This window comes from Lolium rigidum, chromosome 3 (genome assembly GCF_022539505.1).
Source record: "Lolium rigidum isolate FL_2022 chromosome 3, APGP_CSIRO_Lrig_0.1, whole genome shotgun sequence".
Lineage (NCBI taxonomy): Eukaryota > Viridiplantae > Streptophyta > Magnoliopsida > Poales > Poaceae > Lolium > Lolium rigidum.
This window is the reverse complement of record NC_061510.1, coordinates 230,910,017-230,930,299: the sequence shown is the minus strand read 5'-3', so window position 1 is coordinate 230,930,299 and position 20,283 is coordinate 230,910,017. Positions and strand designations below refer to the sequence as shown.

General features: G+C 45.7%; 2 protein-coding genes across 2 annotated transcripts; both read left to right on the top strand.

Annotated features, from left to right (window-relative positions):
- Nucleotides 1–4,878: 4,878 nt before the first annotated feature.
- LOC124699081 (GDSL esterase/lipase CPRD49-like) lies at nucleotides 4,879–7,292 on the top strand. The gene is made up of 4 exons (XM_047231449.1): nucleotides 4,879–5,204; nucleotides 6,150–6,227; nucleotides 6,373–6,740; nucleotides 6,846–7,292. The coding sequence occupies exons 1-4, from the start codon at nucleotides 5,100–5,102 to the stop codon at nucleotides 7,057–7,059; spliced, it is 765 nt and encodes a 254-aa protein (XP_047087405.1). The 5' UTR covers nucleotides 4,879–5,099; the 3' UTR covers nucleotides 7,060–7,292.
- An 11,643-nt stretch (nucleotides 7,293–18,935) lies between these two features.
- LOC124699080 (probable pyridoxal 5'-phosphate synthase subunit PDX1.1) lies at nucleotides 18,936–20,120 on the top strand. Its single transcript, XM_047231448.1, has one exon. The coding sequence runs from the start codon at nucleotides 19,076–19,078 to the stop codon at nucleotides 20,021–20,023; it is 948 nt and encodes a 315-aa protein (XP_047087404.1). The 5' UTR covers nucleotides 18,936–19,075; the 3' UTR covers nucleotides 20,024–20,120.
- Nucleotides 20,121–20,283: the final 163 nt, after the last annotated feature.

Genomic DNA, 20,283 nt, shown 5'->3' with positions numbered 1-20,283 from the left:
CGTTTGGAAGTATCTCTCCTTTAGTTGTCTATGTATCCCTTGGTGTGAGTTATCGATATGGAATATTAATGAGAAGTCTTATCATTTACATATTGCACATCTTATTTTAGTTTGCAATCTCTATGATTCATCTTGTTGTTAGTATTGGTATCACTTTGGGAGCATTGAAAAAATCTATTTGGTTTTGGCAAACTTAGCATTGGTCAATAGCAACAACACTTTGAGGTTTAAATAGAAAAGAGAAATAAATGTAGATGTTTCATTGTCTTTCTTGTTAGCTCATAGCTCATTATTCTGAAGTTAAAATTGTTTGTGCTTACAAGGAAGATACATGATTGTTTCTATCATATGTATATTTGTTTGTTTTCCTCGACTCTTATGCTTGCTAATTAACCTTGCTAGCCAAAGACCTGTACTGAGAGGGAATACTTCTCGTGCATCCAAACCTTCAACCAAACCTATGTTATTTGTGTCCACCATACCTACCTATTACATGGTATTTTCTGCCATTCCAAGTAAATACTTCATGTGCTACCTTTAAACAATTCAAAACTTAGTATCTCTTATTTGTGTCAATGTTTCATAGCTCATGAGGAAGTATGTGGTGTTTTATCTTTCAATCTTGTTGGGCAATTTCCACCAATGGACTAGTGGCTTCATCCGCTTATCCAATAATTTTGCAAAAAGAGCCGGCAATGGGATTCCCAGTCCCAAATTAATTAAACTAAATAGACACTCCTCCATGGTATGTGATTGATGGACTGGCACCGGAAGGATTCGGTTAGCCATGGCTTGTGTAAGCAAAGGTTGGGGGGAGTGTCATCATCATCATAAAGCTAAAATAAAAAGGCACTCCTTCATGGTATGAGATTGTTGGCAGTGCACCCGAGGATTCGGTTAGCCATGGTTTGTGAAAGAAAGGTTGGAAGGAGTGCCACACAAAAGGAAAATATTATGGGAGCCGCTCTTAGGAGGTTGTCTGGCAAGGGGGTTAGAGTACCCGCTACCAGTCGTTGACAACAACAAACACCTCTCAAAATGTTACTTTTATTATCTCTATATGATTTCAAAACTGAAAGAGCTCTAGCACATGATTTAATCCCTCGCTTCCTCTGCGAAGGGCCTGTCTTTTACTTTATGTTGAGTCAAGTAAACCTATTTCTCTCCATCTCAAGCAAGCATTTGAGTAGTTGTGATCAAACCATTATATTGTGATTTGCTACATCATGTCTTTTATTCTTCCTTGTTTAGTACAAGTTTTATCTGAATGAATATATCTTTGAAAGCCATCAATGATTAATATGATTGAGTATGCAAGTTTACCATAAGCTTTTGAATATGAGAGCGATGCTCAATAGATAAGTATAATTTGTTAAATGTTCTCTGACCAAGAACAAAGTTTGCCATCACCAATTATGATTTTTTTATGCGCCTTTATTTGTGATTACCTTATACTTGTTTCAAGTTGAGTTATATGAGGAAGTTGTTTACTATATTGTCTTGTGTGAATGAATATGATGCTTCTTGTCCGTATTTTATATATCGACTCTTCACTCCATAAACATGTGGTCATGTCTATTGAGTTCAGTTTCGCTTGGGGACAAGCGAAGTCTAAGCTTGGGGGGAGTTGATACGTCCAATTTGCATCACTATTTTATATCATAATTTGTCTGTTATTCATTGATATATTTCATATTGGGACACAATACTTATGTTATTTCATCTATTTTGCATGTTTCATCATTATTGGAGGATCGAACACCGGAGCCGTGATTCCGCTGGAAAAAGCACCGTTAGAACGCAATATTTCGGAAGATCAACTCGTGGAAGGGAATTATACCAAAAATCCTATTTTTCAAGATGACGAAGGAAGCCGAAGGAGGAGCCAGGAGGAGCTGTGGTGGGCCCACACCCTAGGGCGGCGCGGCCCAGGCCCTGGCCGCGCCGCCATGTGGTGTGGAGGGCCCACGACCCCTTTCGCCTCCTTTTCTTCGCGAAACCCTTCGTCCCGAAGACCTAAGCCACAGAGGGTACCTCACGAAGAGTTACAGCCGCCTCTGCGGGGCGGAGAACACCAGAGAGAAAAGAGCTCTCCGGCGGGCAGGAATCCGCCGGGGAAATCCCTCCGGGAGGGGGAAATCGACGCCATCGTCACCGACATCGAGCCGGACATCATCACCATCATCATCATCATCATCATCTCCACCATCATCACCGCCATCTCCTCCGCAGCGACCTCGTCACCGCCGTAGCAATTTGGGTTTGATCTTGATTGTTTGATAGGGGAAACTCTCCCGTATCGATCTATACTTGTTGTTGATGCTATTGAGTGAAACCATTGAACCAAGTTTATGTTCAGATTGTTATTCATCATCATATCACCTCTCGATCATGTTCCATATGATGTCTCGTGAGTAGTTCGTTTAGTTCTTGAGGACATGGGTGAAGTCTAAATGTTAGTAGCGAACTATGGTTGAGTAATATTCAATGGTGTGATATTTAAGTTGTGGTGTTATTCTTCTAGTGGTGTCATGTGAACGTCGACTACATGACACTTCACCATTTATGGGCCTAGGGGAATGCATCTTGTATTCGTTTGCTAATTGCGGGGTTGCCGGAGTGACGAAACCTAAACCCCCGTTGGTATATCGATGCAGGAGGGATCGCAGGATCTCGCAGTTTAAGGCTGTGGTTAGATTTATTCTTAATTACTTTCTTGTAGTTGCGGATGCTTGCAAGGGGTATAATCACAAGTATGTATTTAGTCCTAGGAAGGGCGGTACATTAGCATAGGTTCACCCACACAACACTTATCATAACAATGAAGATTATTTAGCCGTATGTAGCGAAAGCACTAGACTAAAATCCCGTATGTCCTCGAGAACGTTTGGTCATTATAAGTAAACAAACCGGCTTGTCCTTTGTGCTAAAAAGGATTGGGACACTCGCTGCAATTATTTCTCTCGCATTTTACTTACTCGTACTTATTTCATCTGTTACATCAAAACCCCCGAATACTTGTCTGTGAGCATTTACAGTGAATCCTTCATCGAAACTGCTTGTCAACACCTTCTGCTCCTCGTTGGGATCGACATTCTTACTTATCGAAGATACTACGATACACCCCCTATACTTGTGGGTCATCACCTCTCATCGTCCCTCTCACACACAAACCCTAGCGCCTCTCTCCCCAACCCTAGCCGCCACCATCTCAACAAGAGTCGACGCCATGTCTGGTAGAGGCGGAGGCCGAGCTCGTGGTCGTGGTCGTGGCCGCGGTAGAGCCGCACGCTCGCTGTCGCCTGCCACGCCGTCGTCTTCATCGTCGGAGATGGACGTGGAGCCGGGCGTGCTGTTCGAGTTCGTCCTCTCCTCAAGGGCGACCCAGGCGGCATCCAGAGGCTGCCGGACTCCTTCACCAAGTACGTCGCCGGCGACGACTGCCCGCGCACGATGCATCTACGGGAGGCTTCGTGCGACTACTACCGGTGGATCGTCGACGTGATCTACGACGCGCGCGGCAATATGTACGTCAACATCGGCTGGGAGAAGTTCGTGCGCCACCACAGCCTCGAAGCCGGCTTCATCCTCCTGTTCTCCTACTTCGGCGACAGGGACATGAGCGTCAAGGTCTTCGACGAGATGCGTTGCCGCCGGGACTACCACGGCGACAACACCGACGAGGAGGACGACTGATGGCGAAGAGTGTTGTTTCTTCGCAGCGAATACGTGCACGAAAGTTTCTGGATGTTCGTCTCATCGGTAGAACCAACAAGGGCACCATCCTCCTGCTGGATTTTCCAGTTTGGGTGACTGGGTGTGCCCTCGAGTGTTCTTTCTTAGCAGCGAACACATGAAACCTTCGATGCACGGCCTAGTTAGATTTAGTTTTTTGCAATATTTTATATTTGTGTCCACCATGGTTCAAACTATGTATTAGTTTGTGGAAAACCATGTTCGAAACTATGTCTTTGTGTAAACCACGTTCCCAATTATGTATTAGTTTGTGAAAATTGAAATAAAAATGCAAAAAAAGTATTTTTAATGTTTGGGGGCGGCGTTTGGGGAACGCGGCTAGGGAGCGACATCTCCCGAACGCGACACGAACGAAATACGTCCCCCAAACGCTCAATCTGGCACGGTTTGGGAGACGCGACTGGAGATGCTCTTATTTGCCATGGAGGGCGCCCTTGAGATGCCCCAATTACTCTACTAAACTTTCCATGTTATAAAAATGGCAAAAGTTGCACCGTTGGTTTGGTCCCATTTGGAGCAATACTAAATTTCCATGGAGGGAGAGTAGTAAAGCTGTAGTAGTCCCTAGATGCAGATGCGTGGCTCCGATAGGCCCAATAAATGGTTTATACAATTTAATGTGGAGAGGGCGAGCATGCAGAGGATGGTGGGAGGAGGCAGGCGAGTAAATGATCTTGCAGCTGCAACTGCTGGTGTGTGTTGGGATTGAATGTGGCGCTGAAGTGATGGGCGGCGCTGACTGAGCAAGCATAGATGCATGGCCGATGGAGGTTGTTGGAGAGACGGAGGCGACGAAATGAATGGTTGCTCGTACCACGTGGTCGTGCAACTAATTTTCTTTCATTTTCCGCTGCAAACTGAGCCAAATCATGCATGACACTGGTGAGCAGAGGCGACCGATCGGTGACGCTGAGAGCTGGATTAGCACCAGGAGTTATGCACCGCAGTGGTCAGAGTCTTTATGGGATTGATTAGTGAGGATATGATTCAATCACAATAATAATCTGTTTCTTGATGTGATGTGGATGCAACTACAACGGGTAGTACGTAGTAGTACAATACAACATCCCACCTAGAAATCTCAGCTCACTGTTTCTTGATGCTCCCTTTCCATTCTTCCTTTAAGAGCACCGTACTCCACTACACTCCAATGGCGCTACTTGTAGTAGTAGAAGAATAGTAGTAGTGCTCTGCTGCCACCAGCTCCACCCCAAAAACACACGGGACACAAGGAGAGGGCCTGGACCCTAATTCAGTTGGTTCCTTTCCGGCCGTCCAGCGCCGGCAGCAGCCAAGTCTAGGTCAGATCGAATCAACATCTGCACGCCGCCAGTCCGCCGGACATGAATGACCGGCCGGTGTTCGTGCTCTTCGGCTCCTCCATCGTGCAGTACAGCTTCAGCAACGGCGGATGGGGAGCCACCCTCGCCGACATCTACGCCCGCAAGGTAACTTCTTCCCCTTCCTCGTGTTAATTGCTGTGTGATTCTAAATTTCTGATTGCGACCGCGATGCCGACTAACTTCAAATCCTACCGGCTGGCCTAACCAAGATGAGAATTGGATCGCTCGTTTAGGAAATCGGAGTAATCTAGCTTACCTAGGTAGCCGCTCGAACGGATATTCAACTCCTTCCATACAAACATTCTCTGTTTTTATATGACGGTCTTCCTTTATATTATATTATGCACTTCGATTTCCCTAAATCTGACAGCCAACACATTCCTTTTTGATTCACCATATTATCGTACAAACTAGCTGAGATCAACCACACAATTTGCGCATCTAGATTTGTTGTTTTTGAAGATTTTTTTCTCGGTTGAAGTGAGAATTGCTAGATCATATGATCATATGATTTTGTTCACCTGCTGTTTTCTTTAACCATGTCGGATGCTATGCTCTATTTGCTTCTCTTTAACAGAATATTTCCATGGTTCCATTTTACACAACACACTTACATGGAATTGAGCTGAGCTGGGTGGGTAGCAAGGCTATATGATATCTTTTGGAAAAGCACACATCACTATAATAAAGTTGCCCTGTTTTATATTTTCTTGTCTGACTTGATGTAGGCCTACAGCTGTATGTTGGAATATCTCTTTTCTCGGGAAAGCAGGTAGTCAGAAACATTTGGATTATATATGAAAACGACGCAAAAAGCAGAGACAGTTCCAAGTTTTACTTCTATGCTTGGGCTATTTTCAACAGACTGCATCTAGTATTGTCAAACGTGTAGATGTAAAACTGTGTGAAAAATGCAAGAAAGTTATAAGGAATAAATGGTAGTACCGTGATACCTTGTAAGAACACTTCTGAAAACTGTTTGGGAACTTCTGAAACTATAACAGTTGTTATCTGACTTGACTAATATGTGTTTATCTTCAACTCATTCAGGCTGATATTGTTCTCAGAGGGTATATTGCGTGGAACTCAAGGCGGGCTCTTCAAGTCATGGACAAAGTTTTCCCCAAGGTTATCCCATTGTCTCCTTAGACCAACCTGCTAATTTATAATTTCTGTTTAGATCCCCTCTGCCAGTCTGGTAATTTGAACTTGCACAGTGAACTCTTTTTTCTGGCAAGTTGCTGACTGGTTGCAACTCCTCTTTGTTAATTAGGATTCAGCAGTACAACCTAGCTTGGTAGTAGTTTACCTTGGTGGCAATGATTCGATCGCTCCCCACCCTTCCGGGCTTGGACCTCATGTGCCGCTTGAGGAGTACATAGACAACATGAGGAAGATAGCCGAGCACCTCAAGAGTCTTTCCGACAAGACTCGTGTGATCTTCCTAAGCTGCCCACCGCTCAACGAGGAGCTGCTCCGAAAATCTACAAGCACTGCGCTGAGTGAGATCGTGCGAACCAATGAAACTTGCCGTCTCTACTCTGAAGCCTGCATATCTGTATCCAAAGAGATGGACATCAAGGTGGTTGATCTTTATAACGCCATACAGAAACGAGATGACTGGGCGACGGCATGCTTTACGTGAGTTCGAATCCATCTCTAGCTTGTCATTTCTCTCTTGTTATATATTACAAGTATCTGAAGAGGAACATGTGTACACAAAGTAAGCAATGACTGAATTTCCAGGGATGGGCTGCATTTATCAGAAGAGGGGAGCAATATAGTTGTGGAAGAGATCCTGACGATCCTCAAGGAGGCAGAGTGGGATCCATGCCTGCACTGGAAGGCGATGCCGACTGAGTTCGCGGAGGACTCACCCTATGACCTTGTCACCTCCAGCGGCCTATCCACCATCAACCCATCCGAGTGGTTCTACCACAGGAAATTATCATGGGAATGAATGAATCGCCAAGACATATCTCAGATGTAGCAGCATGATTGTTTCTATATGAATGACATTGTGTGTTGATGAATCGGCGGTCGCTTTGTTGCTCATCAGATGGAAGAGCATGATAAGATTTTGCTTATTTGGAAGGATGCATTGTGTTATAGAACCAATAATGAACATTTTTTAGTTGAATTGAGCTGAGTTGAGGGATCATGAATGCACCAGCCTCAATGATTTAGTCTGTTTTTTGTTCCCTAGTTTAATTTGAACATGCATGATTATGTAGCTCCATGGGTGGATTGTGACAACTACAATTATTACGATGGATCTGACTGAACTCACCAGTCAGTCACCAGTATTTCTCTAGTTTTGCTTGCTGAGATGTAAAAGAAATCCAGTTTCACACTTAACTTTGAGCCTCGGGAGCCTGTAGTGAAATTTGGTCTAGGTTATACCCTGAAGTTGCCAATTCTTTGAAAACATTTTTAGATGCCCCAAGTCAGTATTGTTTCTGATGTGGCGCATGTTTAAAGATGTTTTGTTAAACGGGCTGCTAACCTGGGACCTTTGTGGTAAAGCAAGGCAGGCAGGAAAGACAATTGGATCAGATCAAGAAGGGGAGCTTGTGAGCTCGGGACAAAATTGACAAAACTGACCACTGTTGGGAATTCAGCATAGAATATCCTGATTTCCCAAAAAAACACCGAATAACCTTTTTGTATGGTGTACCAGATGGATCCAAGCTCCATAGCACGACGCCGCCCCAGGCAGCACCATGCGTGGCTGTCGTCGGTAGCCGCGGGGCGTAAGTGTGGCACCACTCGGGACGGTGTTATGGTGTGGAGCATGGATCTACCCGCGATGGAGTGCCGCTTCATATTGCGACCCGAACTCATTGGAGGTTGGCTGATTGAAGTGTCGTAAACATCGTCACTATTCAGGGTGGGCATAAAAACCGTGAAACCGAAAACCGAACCGAAGCCGAAACCGAACTAACCGAAATCTCGGTTTTTTCCATTAAACGCTATTTTTTCGGTTTCCATTTATACTAACCGAATTAAATTTGGTAGAATTCGGTTTTCAGCCCCACCAACCGAACAAGACCGAATAGACCGAATTGAGTAATCTACCATCAATTTGTGCATAAACCGATCATTCCATAGAAACCCAATTGCGTTTGATGTTCCAAAAATCGTTCATTCAATGTATGACTTTGGTCTTTGATGTACTAGCTTTTTCGAATATAGCGTGAAGCCCGCATAATAGAACACGTCGCTCGAAGTCTTAGCTACCCCTTTTAATCGCTCACGAGTGATACACCCGTACCACGAGTGCCGCAGCCTACCAAATAGCATCCCTTCACGATTGGTGCTCATTTGTCGATTTCTTGCGTAGTTGATGCTTTTTGTGTTGATATGTCAATCACTACTTGCTTTCTTCGGTGATGCCTACTATTTGTTCAAGTGAGTAGGTTCATTCGGTTTTAACCGAAAACCGAACCGAATTTGTCGGTTAACCGAATCTTCGGTTTCCTAAATTTTCATGCCAATTTCGGTTACCATTTTTGAAAACCGAATTTGTTCAAAAACCGCAAAAACCGAACCGAAATTTCGGTTAAAACCGAATGCCCACCCTGAGTCACTATGGTCCTCAAATAACTCATCTCGAGCACCTGGAAAAGCATGTCGGTTCAAGTCAATGTTCAACCGAGCACCAATCTTCCTTGTGGCAAATATATGAGATTTATCTTGGGAGCCCACCATAATCTCCTTGTACTCATCCAATTTAACTCGGAGTCAACAGGCATTATCTTCAAGCGATCGTGATGTGAGAACCTAACATTATACCTTCCAACCAATTCACATGCATCACTTGGCCCCATCCACTTCAGAGCCATCCTCACTCTTTCCACAACCTTGGCATAGGTAGGACTAGTGACGAACACCATGACTACCGCCTCCGCATCAACACACTCGGCATTGCCTTTCAAGATAGCCGCCATGTCCAAATGATGAACATTTAAGATTCTCGCCATCTTAAAAACAATGACAACAACCGAAATGCATCAACGATAATTATGTAACCGATAACAAAAGCTTTCCTAATAAACAATATCAAACAAGTCATGCCACTTTTGATATAAAGTGGCCCACTAAATCTTACAAAACTGTAACCCTAACCTACAATTCCTACACCTAATGCTTCATAACCATCACACCAACCATCATTGGTCAATACATGAGCAATCAACCCTCCAAATGCAAGATCTAGGGTTTGACCATTTGTGACAAAAATCATACAACCCCACGAAACTAATCGGACAAAAAGAAGGGGAGTGAGATGGCGAGAGAGGGGCGGCCAGGGTCGAAAGAGAAGAAAACGAGTCGGGGTCAAGGGTTTGGATAGTCCAACCGTGGGTATGGGGATTATTCCGCTAAAGTTGTATGATGCCACCGGCGAGGAACCATACATCATAGCATGGCACCAACACCAATTGCACCATACTAAAGTGCCCTAGGCCTCGTGGATGGTGATGACCGTCCGACATCGTCTAGGTGGCATGGTGTAATATCCCAGGTTTAGAGGCAAGAAAAAGAGAGAACACGAGAGTGTGCATTGCATTCATGCATAGAAAATCCGGGGGATTTTCGCGCGTTCATCTAAAACCCAAAGTGATCGAGGTTTCTCTTGTGTCGATGGAATTGATGTGTGTCATCCACACAAGTGCGATAAATTTCGACAGGACCTTTGTTGATTTATTATGTTTTCGAGGGAAATAGTTTGAATTCAAATTCAAATATGGAAGACAGAATTCAAACAAGATATTGAATTGGAATTTGAATTCTAAACAATTATATAAATACAAATTAAATATAAGTAGAAAGGAGGATCAAATATTACAAATAATATTTCACATAAGTATTTCATTTACAACATTTGTTGAATATTACATGTTAGAAAAGAAATAGAAGATTACAAAAGTAATAAAGGGAAAATCCTAAACTAAATCTTCATCTTCCAAATATCTCCCAATCTTCTTATTCTTTTCCTGCAAAAGAAAAATAAAGCAATGACAAAAGGAAAACAAATGGTGTTATGGTTAAAATGTCGCCATCATCAAAGATGAGGCATTTTGATATCGGAACTCGACTACTAGATATTAGAAACTTGTCCTAATATCTAAGTTGTGGATTAGAGGGATCAATTTCAGTTTATAGGCAACTTTGGGAATTATATATCATCTCTGGATCATAAGAGGGATCAATGGATCATTCTATATCATTAGGCATCAATGAGTAAACAGCAACATGGACAAGTGACAATATTTGATCCATGTCAAATAAGAGAAAAGGGCAACAATATTTGATCCACTTATTTTAGGCAACAAAGGCAATCAATTAATCCCTCTAACCTAGCCAAGTTCCTATTTAAACAAGCCACATGATTTAAATAAAGTAATTCACCATTGACATTAGATGGTCAAGATGAATAATCATTAGCCACACAGCTTAATCCCACAAAGTTATAATGCAAAGACAACATACTAGCAGCCAATAGGATTGAATACTGGAAAGTACATAATAGCATGGTCAGGCAAGGGATAAAGATGAACCAGCCATGCCTTGCACTAGAGGAAAAGCAAACCAATATGGGAACTTGTACAATCGTATGATGTCATCTCGCAAGCAGCACAATCACAACATGCACACTGTGTGCTGTCACACACACAACTAACAGCCCAGCACTACAAAAGCAAAGCAGCTCACACCTAGGTTCTGCATGTGTGTGTTGTCAACCAAGGACAGCAAGAGAGCATGGTATATAAGCATATTACTTGCAGCACACCATTGCCTAAGCACCACACTTCTATTCCATCCATCGCCAGACCAAGAAAATTCCCAAGAACAGCAATTGTTCTTCATCCACAAACCAGTTAACCATTTAGGAAATCAGTATCAAGATCATAGCCAAAGTTGCAAGGAAAACCATGGTGAAAAAAAGAGCCCAGGAGGAGCAGGCACAGCTCATGGAGGAGGTGGAAGCCAAGATCAGCAACAAAGCCAGATCAACATCAAGCAAGATAAAGTGACTCTCCAACAGCAGGTTTTTAGGCAACAAATTAAGCATAGCATCTGTTCTTAGTTTTGCATGAGCACATCAATAAGGGGAAAAAGGGAAATAATACACACACAACCAATCCAACTACCTTTCCACCAGATTCTATCTAGGAGGATTGGAGGGATTGTTTTCTCTCAGTCTTGAATAGAAGTGCTATTCAAATTCATCACAGAGAACTTAAGGCACAAGCAGTATCTGTTCTTATCAAATAAATTTGTGCCTCAGCCTTTGCATCACAGGCAGGGCCAAAGAATCAAGTAAATATATAATGCATCCTTCAGCAAAAGCGACATAACCAGTCATGTATGCCTGGGTTGGTACAGCAATTCCAAACAGAGGCATCACAAGAATATAGCATCCAGTAGAGCAATTACATAAGGTTACATACTGTCCAGGAAATGTTTCTGACCAACCAAGTAGTACCAAAGTTACAACACAGCAATATAAGTATAAATCCAAGCTCATAAGCAAGCCACCAAACCAAGCATCAATCTACAAGCAAATATAAATGCCTCTTATATTTCCAAATTCAGTAATAAGGTACACAGGAGTATAGCTGAATTACTTCAACTGACTGAAATGTACAAGTTCAGTTTCCTCAGTCATAGAGTGAGCAAATCATCCAAAGTGAGATACCAACATAGTACAAACAGCTAGTAGGCAATTGAATCGAGCATACGACACTAGATCATCTAACAGTAGTATCATTTGATAATCACCATGGACATGCAGCAATCGGGTCAAGCACACCCAAATGTTTGGCCAACAACTTTAGAGATATAGAGAATACAGAGAGAGAGAGAGGAGGGGTATAGCTCACCGTGCAGTAGAGAGTAGCCAGGGTCGTTGACGCCGGGGTTGCACACCAGTAGCTGTCCCGTCGGCGTCGAGACCGTGGTCGACACACGACCAGAACCATCACCACCGTCAGATCATGGCGAGCCAAAGAGGGACACCGAGGTAGTGGTCAGTAATGAGGTCGAATGACAGCAAGGAGCGGAGGCGCGGGCGACCACGCCAGAGCAGCAGCTCGTCGACGTGCGGGAGCAGCCAGAGAAGCGGCGCGACCGCAGATGGCGGTGCTCGCCGAGGCCGGCGATGGCCAGAACCACCGGCAGCAGCTAGGGTTAGCACAGGGCGGCGTCATGGCGAGAGTGTTGACGAGGGAATTCGTGGTGGATCCGCGTCGGTCGACGGCAAGGACAGGAGCGGCCGGCGATGGCCGGACATACAGAAGGCGGAGCTAGGGTTCCGGGGTCAGACGCGACCGCTAGAGACCACCGCGGTCAAATTAACCAAGGGGAGGTGGTAGCTCATGGAGGGGCGACCAAAAGCCCTAACTCACCGGTGCCAAAGAGGACAGGGAGCAGCCGGCGGCGAGCGGCGATGCAACGCCATCGCCAGGAGCTCGAGGAGAATGCGAGTGCGAACGAGAAGACAGAGAGATGGGAGAGAGCGATGGGGGTCGGTGGCCAGACGGATCCGGTCCACTCGACCTAACCCAACCAGGTTGGGCCGGACCTGGTTGGCCAGGCCATTGGGCCAACCCAATAAACCATTGGGTCAAATTTTTTTAGAAAAGAAAAACCTTTTAAACATTTAAGAAGATAAAAAGAAAAACAATAAATAGAATTAAGTATCAGAAAATGACCTTTATAAATAAATAAAATAGAAAACAAATACTTAAAGTTTAAAAGAACATCAATATGAATTTCCTCTAAAATTTTAGAAGACCAAATTTTAAATCTTGAACTATTAAAACCAAAAACTAAATAGATAAATTCTTGTTTCAATTCTTCACATGAAGAAAATATTAAATATTACTTCACCTTAAGACGCCATATAAAACAACAAATATTTCTTGACGATTATGTTTAATCATATGAAAATTCTAATTGATCAATACTTCAAATATTAATTAAAACCCTAAACCCTAATAGTATTTATCATGTTTAAGTCTTTTGAAAATAATAGAGTGTTAAATCCATTATTACTTCTCTCTTCAATTTAGTAATTATCATGTTAATAATGAAATCAAAATTTAGAAACCCTAATTCTAATATAAACAAGAATCTTGATCCCATTATTTTATGTAATCATTTAAAAATGTTTTAACCCTAAAACCCTAATTGCTTATCACATGTGATCATGTGAATTTCCCCTTACATAGAGAACCATAATATATGACCAGTGAATGCATGCTTATGATCTACTATCATAAAACCAAGTCACATGAGATTATCATTTCATGTCCATATTCTTAGTTTAAACCTATATGATTCACTAGTGCCACCTAGATGCAAACACTAGCTTGTTAATTGGATTAGTACCATTGATCACCACTCCATTATACCACACCATTAGAATAAACCTCAATCATTAAACCCTAGTAGAACCATAAGATAAACCCTAGTACCAACCTTATGTAGTAATACCCAACACATGCTTCTATTCCACTAAACCCTACTTAGGAAATGATAAGCCACTTAGCTTAGAAACCATTAGAGATTATTTGGTAAAGCAAATATGAAGCCATAGTAAACCTAATAGCAAACCTATGGAACCAACTTAATAACCATCCTTTAATATGATGTATATGAGAAACCATGGTAATAACCCTATCAATACTTGCTACATATAAACTCATTCTACTTAAAGAACCCAACTAGTTCCTATTAGTGAACTAAATAAATCCAATAGTAAACCCTAGAAAGCCATAGCTCCTATGTTTAGTAGTTCTTATTCTTATTAACCTGTTCTTCAAAAGTTATTCTTTTTGAAGTACAAATGTTAATCAAACCATAGAAGCCCTAGTTCCTATTTAAAGTACTTACTATTTCTAAATCAACATGTTCTTCAAAAGTTATTCTTTTGTAGTATAATCTAAGTAATCATCAACCATGTCCTGTAGAACTTAAAATTGACAACTGTTCTTTATATATTATTCCACCACCATTCTTTATGTGTATGATTGTTATGATGTCTTATATCACTTGATTATAATGCTAATATAACCAAACCCTAATAAGAACCTTGTTTGAGAACCATTCTAAAAGTGCAACCAACTCTAAAGAAATCTTTACAACTCATCAAACTTAATTCATCGAGGTTAGATTACGCTCGGGACGATTGCATCTCATACTATACATTATAGCATCTTTGCTAGTTCTTTAAACATTGTCCTTACCGGACGATGATGGTATTTCAGAATTTGGAGTTCTCACGTATCGAAGCTTTTGCCTGCATAACCTTGCAGTCAAGAAAGGCAAGTTCATCGCTTGCTCATGTCATTTGATTATTTGTATCAAACTATATGCAAAGTACTATACTTATCACTCATGCATTGAAAAGCAAAATATTATTTTACAATTATGAATATGACTATGTGGTGGGCAATGGAACCATGGTATGTGTTGATATGGTGGAGGTTCCATTGCATGGGTACTACTCATCTAGGACTAAGTACCAATGCCGTCCGAGTGATTCTAGCGCCGTACATATCGCGTTATCCATAAGATCTATAATGGCTCTGGGGAAGTCAGCTGTATCTTTTCCCTTCTGCACGCCAACGGATTGGTAGAGCCGGTGGGGTGTTGGAGGCACTGCCACAATAGGTTGGGATATCCTTTTAAATCCCCATCCATTAGTGATGATGAGCTCTACGATCTATGATGGATTGTCCGGAGTACACCGTGAGTAAAGCCGTATTATCGGGAGAAGTCTACTGGGGGTGTACGGTCGGACAAAAGGGTGGGTTTGCAGTGGTCGCGGAGAAGGCAGTGATTGGCTTGGATCTTATACTCGGGCCTCACACCAAAGGAAGTGTGGACGGGGACATACTCTCGGCCGGCAACATGGTTAAAATCTCTTGTGGGGTAAAGTAACGCACCTCTCGCAGAGGGTATCAAGAATTGTGACCTGTCACTCCCTATTCCAGGAAGGAAGCTGCGAACGCGGCAGGAAAGGAACTCCACGAAGTTCTAGTCAACCTGTGAATACTGACGGGCATAGTTTTCAGAATAAAATAAACCTTTTGAAGAAATGTTTATGAAAACTTGCATTAGCCTATGACTTTCTGGTCTATGGCTGTAGCTAGTGCATGATACACCTATTTCCTAATATGAACTTGCTGAGTACGCTCGTACTCATTCTATCCCATTTGAACCCCCTTCTTAGATCAAGATACCAAAGGAGAAACTACCGTGGAACTCGAAGACAAAGGAGTCAATCGCAACAAGATGGAGAATCCAGTCAAAGAAGTCAATGGAGTCAACTTGTGCATAGCTAGAGTGGAGACTTAGATTAGTAATAGAAGGGAACATTTCCCTAATCCTAGCACCTAAGTAGCTAGAGTTCTATAGCAAGCCAAGTAGCTCTTGAACTTGAGTTAGCAATAAGATAGACTACGAGTCGTTCTTCTGGAGCTTTATTTGAAGTTTTACATCACTCGTAAAGTAGGAGGTTGTGTTGATCTTATGTAAACAGCTCGTGTGTACTTCTATAGACATACCTTGGACTCGCATATGTTTCTGTTGTACCACTCTGAGAGATGTAATATGAGTGGAACGGTGTTTCACTTGTGTTATGTCAACGACTTGTGTACTACACCTTGCAGTGGTACGTTGGGTCATCACACATGGCACCACTACTGTTGGCGTCATGCTATGGAGTTTGGCTTGGTCCGGTGCAGCATCATGCAAAAGGGCTATTCTTTAAAATTATTTTTAAAACATGTTATTTTATGTTGAGTTCTCAGAAATATGTCAGTTTTGTAAGAGCATCTCCAGCCGTCTCCCCGACGAGGCCCCCAGGACGCCTTTTTTATCCGGATGGACGAAAACGGTCCCGGTCGTGCCCCCGAAACCTTGGGCTTTCATCCGTCCGAGCGAGCCCGGGTCATCCCCGCCCCACGGGGAGCGCTCGGGGACTCCGGACGAAACGAAGCGCGGGAAACGTCGGGAAAACTTCCGCGCGGATGGTGGCCCCGACTTGTCGGCGACAGAGGCCAATCGTCTTCCGCGCGCTTCAAAAGCCTGCCGCCGGTCAGACTTCGCCGGACGTGTAGCTTCCACGTGGCGTCGCCTCGGATTCGGCTCCCTCTATTTATCGCGGAACCTACCGCGTCTGGCCGCATTCAGCACCGCCGTCTCCCTCCTCTCCCCAGCCCTGTCTTCTCTCCCCAATCCGCCTCCACCAGCGAGCAATGGCGGGCCACGGCGCGGCGAACAACAGCTTCGGCCGCTGTTCCCTACACCAGTGGGAGGCGGCACTCCTGCACATGGCGAGCTACCCAGCGCCGCCGGACTTCCGCGTGCCCGGAGGATGGCGCCTGAGCGCGGGGGGAGTCTCGATCCCGCCGCTTCCGGTGGGAGGCGACGAGCTCGACGCCGCTATCGACGATGTGCGGGTCACCCTCACCGAGGAGCAGCACGCGGAGGAGCGGTACCTCACCGACAACTACGACGCCCGGAACGAGTTCTTCCGTCTCCGGCACGAACGGGAACTCGCAGCGTACGATGGTCCTTCCCCTCCTCCAGCGCGTAACAACGCCGCCGGCCGCTGCCGCTGGTAGGGTGCGCCGGGCCGCACGCTCGCCCGTGTGCTCGCGCACATCGAGGCCGGCAACTCCCCCTAGGGATGCCGTCGGCGGCGCCGCACCCGAGGACGCCGGGAACTCGAGCGACGAACGACATGTAGTAGGCCGTTATTAGTTTTATTTATGTTTCCATCTGGCCGATTTCAAATATATGTACGAACTCGCCTACATAGGTTAAATATCTTTAAATTTCGCTTATATTTGAACGAATTTCGACTTATTTTATCCAAGTTATTTATCTAAAAAATTCATCCATCCTTAACTCGCCGCTAGAAAAATGGACTCCCCAGACCAAAAATTACATCCATCCGATACTAAATAGCGCCGAATTTTGGACTGGGGAGCCCAACAGCTAGAGATGCTCTAAAAATCGACTGAGCTTCGCTGACGCTACGCGTGATGCGGCTCGTCGAGGCAACACAAGCTGTCAACCTAGGCAAGTGGTACCGCTGTCTCGTCTTTACGCTTTGCGAGCGTGAAAAGCATGTCGACCGAGCGTGGCCCGTCACCTTAAAGAGCCCCCCCCATGCTCCCCGACATCGGGATCGGGGCTGCCCTCATCGCCGTGTGGTACCGTCGGATCTCGTCAGCATCGCCAAGTTGCTTTAGCATCCGAGATCGACGAGGGCACTGCAAAGGTGAGATAGTCGGAGATAATAGCCGAGGTTGAAGATAGTCTGAAGTGTCAAACAGGGCCTGGCTTGACAGCCGCATAAGACAGAATGTTTTTTACCATGTCATTCTGCATACGCCCGCGTCACCGAAGCCGGCTTAAATACCGTTTTTAGAGAGTGATGTAGGTTGCGTCTTTTTTTTTTTTTTTGCCTAAGTACTTTTTTATCACTGTTCATGTTTTCCCGACTTTTGCCTATTTATTATGTGGTCAATTTCTAGACAAGACGGTTCAGCAGCTATGGTACATTTTTTTAATAACTTGAACGATAATTTAGATGAAATGTCCTCCCGAGGGCGACCCAGGGGCAACTAAGATCCCCTCAGGCCGCCACCCTATCCCTGCTCCCCTCATCTCGCCACTATCGGAAAAGGGCTCCGGCCAAGCCTGCGCGGCCTACCGGCGAAGGTGGCGGCGAGGATCTGCTACTCCGTGTCCTGCGTGGAGGGTTTTGGGCGACGAGGCAGCGACCTCATACGGAGATGCGACGTCGATCGTGCGGCCAGTGGTGTGCGTGGATGTTGCTGCCTGGTGCTCTGGACGTGCGGGAGGTAGGGCGACGACAAGGATGCGGGTCGTGCGTAGGTGGCTTTGTCCACTCGCGCCGGCTCTCGAACTTCAGATCTTTTCCTTGCCTTTTAGCTCTCTCTCCTCCCTGCAGGTCTTGGTTGCCGGTGTCCCTGATGCCGATATCGACGCTAAATGAGGAGCTGGCGGGAGAACCGGGTTCATGAGAAATCTTTGGCCGCTGACCAATTCGACAATGACGCTTTGGGCGATTTTTGCATTCTTGGAGGCGCTGCTGAGGTCACATCTCGGGTGAAAGCTCAAAATCCATCGGATTGGATGGCGGCGCCATGGGCATCATTCGCTCCATGGAGGCGTCGTCTGGTAGCTGGTGAGTGTTTCCATGCTTGGAGGAATTTGATGGATGAGTGGTTGCGGCGCTGGTGGCATCAATGGCGAAAACACGATTATGGCGACTAGGTTTTTGCAACAACGATAGGCCCACTTTTGCATGGTGAAACCGAGGACGGTCCAACCGGCCGATGTAGACGCCCTCCGCCGAGCGATGAAGGTTTTGACATGGTGATTTTCGCTTTGGTCTGCTTATCGCTTGTGCAACGACTCCTTTCTTCAGCGATGGAAAAGTCTTATATCGGTGTTCTTGTTGCTGACATCAAGCCGTTGGTAGTTTGTCTTCTCATTGGCATCGTTCAGCCATGTAAAGCGAGTTTTGAATGAGGCGACACATTTTTTTAGTAGAGTCTAGTGAAAGTAGTTTTTCTAGTTGTATTTTCCATTGAGTTACCTCCGGCGAACTCTTTGTATTAATGTGGTTTAATTATCAATTCTAAAAAAAATGCTTAATTCTTTGTTAGAGATGAACACTTTGTGTATTGAATTATAATTGGATTTGTTGGGCCAGATCTAGAAAGGAGCGGCCCATTAGCCCAGCTCTCCCTTCTGTGTACGTGTCGAATCGCAAGTCAAGTCCAGTTTCCACTTCTCCACTCCCACTCCACTCGTGCAGAGCACATCCACATCTAGCTCATCCTCAAACCCCAAACCCCCAAGAGGTCCTAGAACAAAATCGTTGCGGCGGCGGCGGCGGCGGATCGAAGGGAGAAGAATCAAGAATGGCTTCCGACGGCGTGGTGGCTCTGTACGGCAACAACAACAACGCGGTGGTGGAGCCGTCCTCGAAGCCCGCCGCCGCCACCTTCTCCGTCAAGGTGGGCCTGGCCCAGATGCTCCGCGGCGGCGTCATCATGGACGTGGTGACCGCGGACCAGGCGCGGCTGGCCGAGGAGGCCGGCGCGTGCGCCGTGATGGCGCTGGAGCGCGTCCCGGCGGACATCCGCGCGCAGGGCGGCGTGGCCCGCATGTCGGACCCGGCCCTCATCCGCGACATCAAGCGCGCGGTGACCATCCCGGTCATGGCCAAGGCGCGCATCGGGCACTTCGTGGAGGCCCAGATCCTGGAGGCCGTCGGCGTGGACTACGTGGACGAGAGCGAGGTGCTCACCCTCGCCGACGACGCCCACCACATCAACAAGCACAACTTCCGCGTCCCCTTCGTGTGCGGCTGCCGCGACCTCGGCGAGGCGCTCCGCCGCATCCGCGAGGGCGCCGCCATGATCCGCACCAAGGGGGAGGCGGGCACGGGCAACGTCGTGGAGGCCGTACGCCACGTCCGCTCCGTCATGGGCGCCGTCCGCGCTCTGCGCAACATGGACGACGACGAGGTCTTCAGCTACGCCAAGCAGATCGCCGCACCCTACGACCTGGTGATGCAGACCAAGCAGCTCGGCCGCCTCCCGGTCGTGCAGTTCGCCGCCGGCGGTGTCGCTACCCCCGCCGACGCCGCCCTCATGATGCAGCTCGGCTGCGACGGCGTCTTCGTCGGCTCCGGCATCTTCAAGAGCGGCGACCCGGCGCGCCGCGCCCGTGCCATCGTCCAGGCCGTCACGCACTACAGCGACCCGGAGATCCTGGCAGATATCAGCGCTGGGCTTGGGGAGGCCATGGTGGGCATCAACCTGTCCGACCCCAACGTCGAGCGCTTCGCCGCCCGCTCCCAGTAGCTTTCCGTTGCTTGTTTCTTCTTCTTCTTCTTGTCAAGTTAATCCTGCCATGGATCGTTGTCGTCGTAATAACTCGAATCCAATCGGATCTTCCTTGCATCATGTGTCATTTTCAATGTCGAGGTGCATCATGTATTATCTAGCTTTGCATCAGTTAGTGGCCAGTTCAGTCGAGTTTAGTTGAGGGATTTTGCTTTTAAGTGCTATGCTCTCGTTTTGTGTTGCCATTGCTTCTGGTAAACTGAAGATTGGTTGTCACT

Excerpts from the sequence above, each read along its gene's own strand:
- LOC124699081 (XM_047231449.1), top strand. The coding sequence starts at position 5,100 with ATGAATGACCGGCCGGTGTTCGTGCTCTTCGGCTCCTCCATCGTGCAG. Across the intron at positions 5,205-6,149 it reads CCGACATCTACGCCCGCAAG|GCTGATATTGTTCTCAGAGG; the intron begins GTAACTTCTTCC and ends CAACTCATTCAG. Across the intron at positions 6,741-6,845 it reads TGGGCGACGGCATGCTTTAC|GGATGGGCTGCATTTATCAG; the intron begins GTGAGTTCGAAT and ends CTGAATTTCCAG.
- LOC124699080 (XM_047231448.1), top strand. The coding sequence starts at position 19,076 with ATGGCTTCCGACGGCGTGGTGGCTCTGTACGGCAACAACAACAACGCG.